This window comes from Leuresthes tenuis, unplaced genomic scaffold, assembly GCF_036924035.1.
Source record: "Leuresthes tenuis unplaced genomic scaffold, fLeuTen1.0.hap1 SCAF_2, whole genome shotgun sequence".
NCBI lineage: Eukaryota > Metazoa > Chordata > Actinopteri > Atheriniformes > Atherinopsidae > Leuresthes > Leuresthes tenuis.
The window spans coordinates 10,208,051-10,222,665 of NW_027325356.1; the positions used below are offsets into that span (position 1 = coordinate 10,208,051).

The 14,615-nt window shown below is 39.9% G+C and overlaps 1 protein-coding gene across 1 annotated transcript in view; it reads left to right on the forward strand.

Annotated features, from left to right (window-relative positions):
* LOC140301598 (thrombospondin type-1 domain-containing protein 4-like) overlaps nucleotides 1–14,615 on the forward strand; it is a 42,567-nt gene that overhangs the window by 8,209 nt on the left and 19,743 nt on the right. Inside the window, exon 6 of the mRNA XM_072380144.1 lies at nucleotides 1,189–1,325. Coding sequence (XP_072236245.1) covers nucleotides 1,189–1,325 — 137 coding nt within the window. The remainder of the gene's footprint in view (nucleotides 1–1,188; nucleotides 1,326–14,615) is intronic.

The window sequence follows — 14,615 nt, forward strand, 5'->3', positions numbered from 1 at the left end:
TCCTGATGATGATGTAACATTATTGGCAGCTATTGAAAATCTACAGAAACAAAACTCAAACTTGAGTTTAAAAAACAGGAACAACTTAATAACATCAAAGTAAAGTTAAAACGTAGATTTAGTCTGATAAGTGTGTTTTGAGAATTGGCAGATATGAGAAGCCACATGTGTTCTACTTAAACGTTTAACAATATCAGCATCCAAACATAGAAAGTACATAAGGTCACACCAAATTGATTGTAAACTTCACTTTCACAGTGTGTTATGACTTCACCTACCTCATTCATGACCCATACAAATCATTTAGGCTGTGCAGCCTCTCCCTGAGGATCCTTACAATCTCTGTGGCCCTACTCACTTGTGGTATCCAAGCAACAGTCAAAACACCTGATGATCTGACTTTCGCCTAATGGAAACATCAGCTTTTACATTAATATGCTGTCTAACCGATGTGTAGTGAGTACCGTCTCAGTGCTGCAGCCTTAACTGATGGGTAACACAGATATAAAGATTATGAACGTATGAGGTTCAGTCTGGATCATTCGACACACATCTTGAGCTTTTGATATATCTAACTGATATACCACATGGACACAATCAAAAAAGACTAGTACTTTGTGGTCGCTTACTTCCTTTTTTTGTAAGACAACAAAATGAATCCTTTGTTAAAAAGATAAAAAGCTTCTCTCAAGCATGTTTTCACATGTTAATGATGCAGAAATACACACTGCTACTAAGCTATTATTATACCTCTATTTTGCCAGCTTAGTGCTTTGATTGACTGATGTTAAATTTAGAAGAAAACAGCCACAGGGTGCATGGGTAACATGGGAAAACAATGTTCTCCCTTGTTTAGAGAAATGGCAGACTGCACTTGAGGGCATGAATATTACACTTCTTTCAGTATTATGCTACAGACCTTACTGTGATAGATGCATCTGTTGAACGTGTTTTATGTGTTTTCTACAAAGCCATTTTATAATTAATTCAGTGTTAGCATAAAAAAGTTCTTTATATTTAGTCACATGATGACATTATCAGGGTAGTTTTACTGAATGCGAAGGTGCAGACTCACCTGTACGATGCGGCGTCCATCATACTGAAAGTCTGTTAATGTGATGTTTGTGCACCTCTGCTGCTCTTTTACAAGATATGTGAATGCCACAAGATCTCTTGATGTCCTTTCAGTTCCTGGGGAGCAGCATTGTGAACTCAACTGCCGAGCCATAGGCTTCAGGTTCTACGTGCAGCTGTCAGAGAGGGTGACTGATGGAACTCCATGTGGAAAGAATGATACTTCGCTCTGTGTGGCCGGGAAGTGTACGGTAGGCCACAAACCTTTTTTTTTTTTTTTACAAAATGTTTCCTTCCCGGAGAGGGAGGCGGATTGAATGTCCTTTATGAAAAGCATAAATGGTTGTGTGAATACATGAGAACTTAATCACTACAGTCAAACATTTTTTTGTGACGTTTGCAAGAAAGAAAGGTTTCAGTGCTTTGTAAAACAAAGATTAATATGAACTTTATCAAGCTTTATTTTCTTGACATTGCTCCATTGTCACATCTTTTATGATCTTATGGTGGATCACTTCTTTTACCTCAATTTTTGTCATATTATTCTCGGGAAAATGAAGTTGCCTCAGGTGTACAATTAAAGTAGAGGACAGTAGATGATTTATCATAAGTAAGAGCAGAATTGCACACATTGTCGAGTAAATTTTGATGTTGTGATGGCTGTGGGCAGCAGGGGGCAGCACAGCCTAAGGGAGTGCTCTCCTTTTTGTGATGTGGGAAAGTGAAGGTCAAGGTAGGTTGGGGTTATTCTCTTTGACCAAAGCAGGATACTGTCGCTCTTTTTGGTCTGTATATAACTGTTTTTGTATTTAAAGTGCTTTACTCTCTTTACTATGCTTTTGATCAGAGTTTAACTCTCAGAAATGTGTCGGAGAAAGAGCTAATTTTCACTTGATCATGGCCCTGACCCCATTCAGTAAACCCTGTGTGTTTCCCATGCTCTGTAATCCACAGTCTCTGCAACATTAAGATTTAATCGAGCTAGAAAGCCCTCTGATCTCTGAGTTTACCCTTAATCACATTTCCACTGCTACAGCATACATCATGCTGCTCCTTCACACGGGTTGTCCTAATTTAGCATCAGTGATGGAGCTAAAATTTAGATGAATGAGTTCAAATCAAGCTGTTGCCCAAACGTTATTGATCGGCAGAAGTTAGTCATTCATTTTCATGCATGAGATTTTTTCTGGCTCATTATTTAAAGATTCAAGCTTACCAGTGGTTTTTCATGGAATTTTTTTTTTGGTTAATCTCACTTTAAACGGAGATTTCCAAAGCTTTTCTTGGTCTTTGAAGAGGGCAGAAACAAACTGAGATATTCTGTGCAAACACATTTATTTAAGTCTTTTCCTGCTTTGAATCAAACATTATCGTGGGAACTTCTAAATGTTCACAGCTGGTAGGAGAGGCTCCTCTCTTCAGACCAGCCTGCAGATACATATAATGACATGTGGAACATACATTACACTCTTGTCAAAAAAATGACATTGCAAGCACAGTTTTGTAATGGAAAAAAAAGAAAAGAAAAGGCTTCAATAGAGGGAGGGTGGACTGGTCGCGGTATAAGCAGCAAAGCCATTCATCATCAGTGACACTAGCGTTATGCTGAAGGAAGGAAGCATAAGGAAGAAATGAGGTGCTGGCTGCTTTAAACACATTGTTTCAGTCGTGATTGGTGCCTTTTGGATCAGCTGATGGTCTCTAGTTTGGTGCCTTCTGCTTGAACATGTCACACCAATGATGTAAAAACACACAAAGATTTAAGGGACTATCTTGTATTAACAAGTTTGATCACATTTTACACTGATTCTTAGGGACATCTCCATAACCAATAACTTCATTCAGCTCAGCCAAGATAACCTACCATATCCTTTGTGGCTGCTAAGACAAACAGGGGTAAGCAACATTGTTTTGTAGAGACCCACATAGACTTATTTACAGCAATCAAAGGACTTCAGATTGAATTAAACTAAGACATGGGTACAGTATGCCCTCTGTCTGTACTATCTTTGTCAGTGAAAGGCCTGCATCAGCATGTTGCTAACGTTTGTTGCTGACTCGTGGACTGTTTTGTAAAAGATATTCTGCCTTGGCAACTTCGTTGGAAGGCAGTTTCATGGATTTTTCTTCCTTTTCCACTGACGACAAGTCTGTAACATAGTTAGTATACTCGATCGAATGCTGTCTCTTGATGTTACACATAAACACAGCAATACTCTCCTGACAGGTAAAACATACTGCCTGTGAAATGATACTTATGACAAAATATTTAGATGTCAGCTTTCTGTTAAAAAAAATGGCACGTTTAAAACCTGTTTATTTAAACATTCATCCTTAGTCAGGTTAGGCCAGCCCAACCGCTAACTAACAAACTAATTCAAATGGCAGAGGAAACCTGGCAGTGAATTGGTGGCATAGACCACCTCAAGGCCTTTTGTTGTCATTTGAGGCCAACATGGGTCGGCTTGGGCTGTTCCACGGGCCACTTCTGGCCCTTGTCTGATGTAGAATATGTTCTCTGTTTGATGTGGCTCTTGCGGCTTTCTGCTTTGCCAACCAGCTGTTTATACTGTGCGGATGATGAAGTAGCTGAACTAAGTTGAGTGTGTTTGAAATTTAGCGGCACACGCAGTGTTAACAAGCTCGCCAATTTCCTCTTCAAATCCAAGCTTCATGAGTGAATGTTACAGCTGAGTCACAAACATATCAAACTGTATTTTACGCTGTTTCACTCACTGATGCAGAAGGAAAGTCTGTTTTCTTAAAGTAAGAAGACACTGATGTCAGGCCAAGATGAACATAGCTCAAAGGTCGACATGTAAAAGTCAATAAGCTAAACATAAACTAAAGAGTTTTCCGTTAAAGCCCTGACTGTAAACTAAAACACATCGACACCATGTGGATCAGAATAAAATCGCACACACAGCTTCTGTACAAACTGATGCAATGTCTTCAAACATACTGTATCCTGGAGCTTTTCCAAAGACTGATTCATCTGATTTGGATAAAAGCCATATTGTACAAAAATTGCACCAGTTATTCTAACTAAGCGTGTCTGACAGGTCAGAGCGTGTCTTCACTCAGAATGGAAACACTACTGTGCATATCCCAACAGGCCCAAAACACTTTGTGACCTTTTTCCAAGATGAAGGGGTTTCTGCTAAATGTCTACAGTTCTCATAAAGAAAAATCCTTAAGTTAAAAGCTTGCCATGGTCAAATGTCTACTAGTATATCCTGTTCTCTAATTAGATATTTGATGCATGCATCTTTTGGATAAGTGGCACCACGTCTCTTTCCTCTTATTAGCAAAGCCTTGTCCAATGTGTCCCATACCCATCCTCAAAAAGAAAAAGTTTGTTGTCTCATTAGCTTAATTTATCTTGTTAATTTAATAATTTTTTGCATCTCAGACACTTAAAAGGCTTATTGGCAGGGAGGATGTCAAGCGAGTGTTTTGAGTATTTTGTCCCATTCTACCTCCAGACTCATCTTAAGGTGTGGGACAGTACGAGGTCATCATTGTTGCATAAAATCTATTCTTATAGGGGACACCTCATATCTGGGTGTCAGAAGTCTTCCGCAGCAGCCATGACTTTCTAGATGTTGCTCTAAAATCTTTAAAATACTTATTTGATAGAAGTCTAAAACACTTATACAACCCTGTACCATCACAGTTCCTTGCTTTTGGACTCATAACGATAACAGTGCAGATGGTCCTTTTGGTCATATGCCATCCATTTCTTTAAAAATAGATTGTGAATACGGATTGATCACAGTACTCTTTTCCACTGTATGATGGTCCATCTCAGATGTCTCAGAGCCCAGAGAAGGCTTCTTTTTTGCAAAGTAAAGTTTTTTAGTTAATTTGTGAATGGAACTCCATATTTCCTTTTGAAACATTGAACATTGAACATTTTATTATTATTATTTTTACACATTTGTTGACAAACTGGAGATCGCCTTAAAACTTCGTTCCTCAGACTCAGACAATTGTGAATACTGCTTTTTTTTTAAAGACATACTTTTTTAACCTTAACTTGCCCTATCTTTGGTTCATAAGTAAATGTAAAAATGGCTGCATCTTTCAATTTTAACTTCCATTTCCATACCATCCAAATATTTTCTGATTTGAGGTTGTAAGGCAATATATATATCATGTCCTCTGTTGCATATAAACAAAGGTGGAAAGCACAACACCCTTTTAATGAAGCTATTTATGGCCATGATTCACGCTGTGATCAGTCTGTTTCAGATCATTCTTTGTGTTTTTACGTGAACTATCTGATCATTTCTCAGAATTTAAATGAGTACATGTACACATTGGGAACAGTCAGCTCTGAGGCCCTGAAAACCCCTTGAATGTGGATCCTTGTGTCACACAAAGAGTGAAAGAAAGATCCCTTTATGGTGGGACTCTCACTCAACTGTGACTTCTCTCCTTTTATGCCAAGGAAGTCTATTTGAGAAGGGTGTGGGTTCTTTTTAAAGGGCAATCACTGACCACACACTTCATTGCTGGTGATGGTGGACCTAGCTGAGGGTAAAAATCTACCTTGTCTGGAGTAATGCAGATCCAACAGGGGTTTTGCTGCACTTCCTCCTGATCAACACAGCCAGGTGGGAGGCAGTTAGAGAATAAGAGGAAATCCATATATGAAGACTGATGTTTCAGTCCTGTTTATCTCTGTGAATGATAACTTCTCTCAGGATAATGCTCTCTGATGACGTGACAGATTTCAGAATGAACATAGTATTAACTCCCCATGAAGATAACGCATCGAATGAGGTGTCTTCTAACCTATTGCAATGCTGAGTTCTCAGCTATAGCTTCCTTCTCTGATTGGCAATGTTCCCAGCACAGAAAATGTCAAACATCAGCCAAGACCACTCCTCAATTCTCTCCTCTGACAGCTGCATCTGTTTTGTGCATTCCCTGTTGTGGTGGACAGGCAGACTTGTTAAAAGGAGGATGAGTGCTCTGATATACAGCCTGCCTGGCACAGACTGGAGGAGATAGCTCAATCTCTGCCACGACAAGCCCCAGTTGCAGGTTCACAGGGTGTTCATCATTACTCGCTGCAGATGGTTATGTGTTCATGTCAGCAGAGTCTGTGCTCAGTTAGTGGACATGCAGTAACAAATATGATTTGTTTCTTCTTCTCTTTAGGTGCCTGTGATGTTGATCTATGAATGAATTTGGCTCCAGTTGAGAGTATTTTTTTCTACTTTTGTGATGAGCTCAGAATTACTTGTCTTAAGCAGTTTGTTACAACAGAGCTGAAGAAGCCTCTGACTGAACACACTCTGTTTTCTGTGTGTCATCACTGAGAGGGTGTGCAGTATTGTCTATGTGAATTTGATGTGATAAAAGGCCCCCGAAACACCAAATCAATGTCAAGGATCAGCATCTATAAAATATCCCCTGCTGTGTTTCCTCATCTTGTTGGTGTTCTGAGAAAAAAAGTATTGCTTCGACGCGCAGTGACGATGTCCAGTCAGATAGTACGATCTAAGGGTTCACATAAAGTGTGAAAGTGAACTGTGATAGGAATGTATGCTTTTTTCTGAAATACTCTTCCCTCTCAGTCCCATCAGACATCATTATTGGTTTGGTTCTGCGGTGATACACAGAAAAAACAAGGCTGGCAAACATTCACCGCAACTTCCAACGTTCCACACCAGCTGTCTGCTGGCTTGTTGTGTTACAGCCTTAAAACAGACACCAAAAGGTGTCTGTTTTAAAAACCATTTTAAAAACCATTCCAGAAACCCTTCAGAATATGTTGCTTTCTATTTCCTACATCACAGTTTTATTTTATTTTCCGTTCATCTCTGTGACACTCAGCCCTGTTGACAGATTCTAAGGAAAAGGTATGAGAATGACTTGGAACTTATTATACCTGCAAAATATCAATATGTCAAGGCTTTTGACCCCAAAGGCTGCAGGTTATATTGAAAGGTGTTTTTCACCTTCACAAAGCCAAAATAATTGAGAACTGGCTTTAATTCAACTCTTCATGAAATGGTCCTTGCTGCATGATGAAGATCACGGTATAAAGCTGATACACATTGTGCAATACCCACTGCTGATCTGATCAAATAACAGTGTAAAATTTAAGAAAATTATTCTGAATTAAAGTATATCGATACATTGTGATATATGTCATGCTACATTTTATATGCAAATTAAGATACTATATTGAAAGGGGTTAGGGTTATTTGTTGCAAGTGAAAAATCACTATTTTTATAAAAGGGCAGGACTTTAAATTGTTGTAAAAAAATAGATTAAACAGCATAAAAAAGGCAAGCAAAAAAATTTTCATTTGCACGTAAATGTAGTTTATTGTACATTTACCTGTAATGTTAGCAAACTCTAAATTGAACAAAAATCTAGACTATGTGATAATGATCAGAGAAAACTTGGATAGAGAAGCTGAGTCTCGCAGTGCCCTCCGCAGGGATTCAAAGGTCAGGTTCAGTCATGGAGCTATAGCTCTCTGGACCTACCAGAGATATAGAGACACTTGTTGGGACACTTGCTGCTGTCAAGGAAGCTTGAATATGGCAATTCCAGTTGGAAGACAAATGGATGTGTAAATGTGAGGGAGATGACAGATTGATGTCTTCGTTTGGCCTCAACTTCCTGGATCTTAATAGGCCCCGGTGTCCCCCCGACTGGCTGTCAATGGCCCACATCGGCCCTTACAGGCTCAGTATGACCTGCATTGCCCCAGTGAGATCAAGCACTTCATGTTTGTGGGGTAAGACACTTGTCCTGCATCCTCCACCTCAGCTTGGCTCTGTTACAACTCATAAAGTCTTTCTTTGGGGGACAGGGAAGTGTTTAACCGCGTGCACGGGGCCTCTTTCAAGCTGTGAGAGAGCAATGTGTCAGCATTTGATGGGATCTCCATTTGATGTCTTTAACACTGTACCTCTGCCCGTAAGAATGATGTAGATTAACAGCAGTCTCCTACTTTATTTCATAATAATTTCTAATTAAACTGAGTGAAGTAAAAATCCCTCTATTGTGAGTTGATAGTTAATGTATTCAGTTAATTTAACAAAAGAAGATTTAGTCATGTAAAAGAGGATTATCTGTCAATCGAAAAACAAAGTACATTTAAGACTTTCCAGTCAGTTTTAATCTAGGGCTAATTAGCAGATGTCTAATCAGAGAATGCTTAATTAATGCATTTTACTTAAATGTTAAACATGGTATACAACATGCCCTCATTGTCTGAATATTTTTTGCCGCACTGTTTTGGTTTTCCTGTTACAGTACCATACACAGCAATATGACCACAGGAAGTGCAAAATTGTCTGAACTTCCATTTCCTCAACATGTTGTGACAGCTCAGCTAAAACGACAGCTGGGGCATCTTTTTAAAGAACTGATGTCAGCACAAACACTTTTCCTCTTGTGCAGATGTAGGAAGTTTTCCCCAAAAGAAATAAAAAACAGAAGATTTATAAGTAGCCTGTGAGGAACTCTCGATCCACTTTAATACAGACTCTTTGTTTAGTTCGCACATACACATTACACATATTGAATTACAGATGTATCAAAATTCTGTGTATCATTTCCACACAATCTGTTCTCAGTCTGTGTTAATTCATCTTAATTTATGATTGACACTTCAGCCCTTGCCATGATCATATTGCTCCCTGGGTGCTGACTCATGATAAGATGAGCAACACGCACTCAGCCTTATGTGTGTGGTCAAACAGGAGACCGGGCAGATGGACGAAGGTGCTGATAGAAGACAGATGGATAAATGCCTGATGAGATAGATTGATGATAGCTAATGCATAATGTGTTTGATGGCCTGTAAACTGCCGACTGAGCTCTGCTCTGGAGTGTGTTTTCAGACCAGTGAGTCCCACTGTGCTGATTTTCCCATTTAGATTTATGAGGGTATTCTATACGGATATAGGGGTTATATTTTTAACACCGAGTGGTCACACGGGGTCTTTCTCAGACAGACGGCTGTTGACAGTGATTTGCTTCTATCTGGGTGGCTCTTAATTGTGAAGGGACAGTTGAGCACATTTTATGCCTCATCAGTTTGTTTGGAATGTCAGTGGTCTGGAGCTCCCGATGTGTGGTCAGTGCTCGCTGGATGTCTGGAATTTATGGTCTTATTTCAAAGCAAGATAAGAACTGTAGGTGTGAAGGTGTGCGAGGAGATGTTTCACTTCTGTTTGCAATCGTGGGTGTTTAAGAATATTTTGTGAGACTGTATTTGTGCCTGTTAACTTTTTTTCCTCTTGTGATTCTGAAGCAGTGTGTGTGAGGGCTCTAAAGACCCCTGCTGCTCAGGGTCAACCCCTCCATTGTAAATTAGACGGTTATCTGATGGCGTCTAACAGCTTTATTAGGAAAACGGCTCCAGCAGGTGTATAAAGTCATTAGCTAGGTCTTCTTCACCCTGAGGTTTTCTTCATTCCAAGTTTTGGGCTTCACAAACAACTCTTAAAAGTCTAGACTGTATTATGAGGATGAAACTTGTTGTCTCAGCAGTTTCTGACTTAGTTTACAAAATGAAAGACTGAAGTTGGGATTATTTAGACTGGAAGCATTTGGAAAACAATCATGAAAATTACACTTTTAACAAATAAATCTCTGAACAAAAGAACAGCAAAAGTTTGGGGCACCGTGATGAACTCCAAACATGTTTTGTTTTTTTCCTATAAACATCTGCATCTTTTCCATGAAGGTGTATGGCTTAAAGTGGTCCTAAGGCCAGATGATCTAATCTCCTTTGCGGATCTCTCTCAGGGTTACCTTTGACCTCTTTGTTATCTCTCTGATTAAAACCCTTCTTCCCCGGTCTGTGAGTTTTGGCGAGCTGCCGTTCTTGGCAGGTGCGTTGCGGTGCCATGGTCTTTTTTTTTGACGGTTTTAACAGTGCTCTGTGGATTATTATGAGTTTTACACTTTTTCTAATTGAAGTTATGCTGATCTGTCCTTCTCCAGAACTTTGTCCCTGACTGTTTGGCGAGCTTCTTGGTCATATACTAGGATGATGTGACACTTTACATTGCAGGCAGACAGATTTAACTGAGCTAATTATGTGACTTCTGGATGTAACTGGCAACACCAGCTTTCAATAAAATAAATCTTAGTAAAGGTGGTGAACACATAACTTTAGATATGTTATATAAATTCCTAAAGTATACCATTTAGACCAATGGAGGTTGTAATAAGGGAAAATAGGAAAAACACTAAGGGGGTCATGAATATTTTAGCAAGGTGGTGGATGTGTAAGGACAGATGTACTGGAAAAATTAAGATCCGCGCAGAATAAATTCACCTTTTTACTAGAATATTTGAAGTGCGAGTTCCACGCTTATAATCTACAGTGAACAAGACTTGCGTGCGTGTACTATTGATGACCATGATGTTGCTCCAAACACACACACAGACAGAGATGGAGGACCAATGTCTGACATGAATCGCTTTGATATTTTTATAGATAGATGCTTCACTTGAGATGGCACGTGGTGGGAGACGTCAGATGTGCAGTGACTGGTTTACACCTTCCTTTGCAGAGTCTTTCAGTCACAGGCCAAAGACAAATAAACACAGTAGCTTCCCTCCGCCACACCTTGCCTCTCCCAGTCCAGTTCCTCTTTCTCTCCCTGCTTTTTTCATTAACCCACCCTCTTCCACTCCTCTCCTGCCTTCTTCAAACACGTTGCTTGAAGGGAACAATCATGGGACCTACATGCCTGGCCTTGCTGACTAATATGTATCCCAGATGCACAGAAGTCACGTGTCTTCTCCTCTTCCTAATTTCAGCCTTTTTTAGCTATTGCTGATTTAGTTAGCATAGAATGTTTCAAAGAGCTACAAAGTTAAGAATGAACCTCAGGTGGAGTGTCTACTGCTACCTCAAGCTGCACTTGCTAAAAATCTTTGCATGTTTTTGCTAATGAGATAATGAGATTTAAAATGAAAAACAATGAAAAGCTAGAAACTTGGGAGAATATAGGAGAAAGTGAATGTCATTTTTGAATGAGCATGTGTCCGTCAGACTGTTACGTTGCACAGTAATGTTGAACACACCTGCTGTACAGCACTACTCTGACGTGTGTGGGCTGGAGACTGGGGAATCAGGCAGCTTCAGCCAAGGTTGCCTCAGGCTGATTCACTTGTAGACAGAGACACGGACCCCGGGGTGTATTTGAGGGTCAGTCTGGCCTCCATAATGAGATCTATCCAGATCAGAGACACATCAGGGAAGGAGGAGACGATGTCAGTATTTTCATCATGATGAATGGACTGCTGAACTGGGACCACCCCCTCCTTCATGTGTACAGCTGCGTTTGATGGGAAGAGATTGTTGTCACTTAGGAGCTTACTCTGCATACTGCGGTATTGTGTGTGCGTGTGTGCGTGTGTGTGTTTGTGTTTCAGCTGACACTGTTCCAGCACAAGTCAAGCCAGTTGCAGGTGTGGAGACTCTTCCTTCTTCCTTGCTCTTAGTGCCTCTGCTTGTGCTGTGAAACAGCTTTGCAGAATTTTAGCAAAAGGTGTAAGGTTGTGATTTATTAAGAAATTTGCTAACATACAAATCCTCACCAAGGAAATATTTGGCTCTCTGTTCAGCTCTCTTAATACCTGTGAGTACACACATAAATTAGAAGTCCCAAGCTTCACAATTGCAAATGATTTTGCAAAGAGCGGCTGAGTAAATTTGTACTTTACTTGAGTTTCTATTTCATGCTATTTCATACCTTTACACCACACATTTCAGAAGAAAATATGTTAAATTTCTACGCCATAACATTTATTCATCAGCTTTGGTTGCCAGTTTTACGATGAGGGTTTCAGCCAATGAATAATGTAACAAGCTTTTTTTTTGTTACAGTTTGAAGCTTTTCTAGTTTGTGACATCTTAGAAAAAATCTGTTTGTAAGTTGAGAACAGATTGTTAGTTTCCCTCTTAACCTTTTTGACATGATTCTAAAGAATTATGCAATTATCCGATTAATAACAAAAAATCAAGAATGCACAAGAAAAGAGAAAAGTTACAAATTGTAACCTTGTTTTCTTCTTTTTTCCTCTTTTATTTAGACACTAAAAAGAATTTGTTGTTAAAGTAGTTTTTTACATGGCCACATAGCCACTGGGAAGAGCCAGCCTCCCTGTGAATGCGAGCCGTAGCTGCTTGGCAACGCTGGTGTTCACAGCTAGGCCAGCTTGACAAGCAAGAAGTAAACTTCTTATATTGTTGCAAGCGATTGAAAGTGTACATATTACCATTCCGATGCTTTCACTTTCATGTAAACTTGTATGATTTAGCTTCCTTTTCTGGAGAATAGCTCTCTTTTTCAAAGAACTAGCCACAGGATAGCATAGCAGGGTCAGAGTGAACAAAAGGAAAAGAGATGCACAGTCATTCCCAAGTCATTCTAGTGCCGAAGTTGTTTTTATCATGGAAAAACTTTTTTTGTGGAACATAGAGGAGTTTTTAGGTAATTAATAACAATTTTAATTTCTTACAAAAAACTTAAGCTTGATTATTATTTTATCTGAGCCTTTCATACATTTTCTTCTTTTACTTCCATTATGTGTGTCCATCAGAGACGCAGCTGTACAGTGTATGAAATACGGTGTCTGTTGTGGTCTCTGTGTGCCGCTTCAGAATAGAAAAGTTTTCAATTATCTCGCTGTATGTGTATTCCAGGCCTGTCTTTGCAGAAGTCTCTTTGTGCAGGAACAGGCCCAGCCACAATGTCCCCAATGTCCTCAGCCTGTCTGTATTACAGTATATTATGAGAAAACCAACTGTGAGATACAAGGATGAAGAGTGACTCCATAGCTCAGTATGTCTTGGTGAATTAGGATTTTATGTTGTGGAAACAATGGTGGAAAGTCACATGATGAGTCAGGGCTTTTTTGGCAGCAGTAGTAGTTTTTTTTTTTCCAATATTGCTGCATGGCCTTTGCTTCAAGACCACTATAGAATTGTGTTGTTTTTTTTTTTCATTTCGAGTTGTGAACGAAAATACAATTTTTCATTCAGATTCAGATGTACTTAATTAATCCCTGGGGGAAATTTGCATCATTACAGTGCTCCGTCATACACCCAGGAATAATAATAGTAACATGATTTTTGGTGGAATATGCTGCACTCGCATGCCAAATTGCCTGTTGGCCATACTGCTGTTAGTTTGACATAATTTTAGCTGTAGAGGTTTTGCTCATACCTTCAATTCAGCCCCTGTAGAGTTTACTTCCTCTCCTTCATGTTACATTGAAAACATTCCCCAAATTTCCTCTTCCTTCCAAATCACTGTCAGTAGTGACTGTCTCACTCCGCTCCTTTCCTCCTTTCCCTCCCTTCAATTCATTTTCTACCTCTCACTCTCCCTCCTCTAAAAAAAAAAAAAACCTCTTCTCCCCCAGCTGCACCTCCCCCCAGCTCAGTTTACAGGGGGAGCACATAGAGATCACTTCTGTAGTGAGAGGGTTTCTTTGGCTTTCTCAGAGTTATAGAGGCGAGGAAGAGGCTGACGGGAGCAGCCACCGGACTCGTGTGGAAGCCTGAGTGACTAGTCGAGCATTTCTGTGACCACATGAGAGAATGCTGTCAGGACCGGCTCTCCTGCTGCTCATCTGCCTCCACGTGCGTGTGCAGGGGAAGCCGCGTTCACAGGTAGGATCACCTCTGCTGGGTCCAGGAGAAACCTGGGGGAGAGTGGGTTTTCCCACTGATACTAAATAGCTGCTTCACATGATGCACTGCTCAGTGTGAGTTTGTTTTGGACTCTCTTTACAGTTAGGTTGAAATTTGTGGTGTTGCATATGTCACCAATGGAAATCTGTTATCATTTGTTTAATAAGGTGATAAAAGTTACTTTATGTTTATGGATGTAAAAGTGAGTAAGGCTCCCTTCCAGCCAGTTTCTTGTGGTTGTATGCTGCACTGGGAAGTGTCACTCAAATAACTTGGACTGTTTGTGCAGCCCTGTGATCCTGTGGTCCATCTACTGAGGGGAAGTATTTACAGTATTGCACTTTTCACTGTGGCTTTGCTTGCTGTCTGAGCTGTTTATTTTTCCACAGCACATTCACTGCCTGCTTGTGGGATTATATTTCTTCCCTATTGCAAGACGTGGTGACTCAAGCCTGTTCTGGGACTATAAAGATGTACTTGGAACTCTATTAAGGGTATACTGTGATCCCGAATTAGCTGGTTGGTGCTTCTGGCTTAGCTGGGCTTCAGATGACCAACGTTTGCTAAAGATTAATGAGTCCGATGTGAGGAGGCCAAGGTTGTGGGTGTAAAAGTGCCAAGGTCTTAATGAGATGGCTGGTTTTAATTTAGAGAGATAATGTATCAATATATAGTGCAAGTTAAGTAGCTTGATGAATGTTACAAGAAGTGTTTGTATCTTTGGGGAAGTGCAGTGTTTGAATATCTTTTGATATCCAGTATTGTTTACAGGTCACACTGCAATATTTATAAAAGAGGATATTATTTGTAAAGTAAACCAGATTTGTAACCTAGTGCAATATTGAGCAA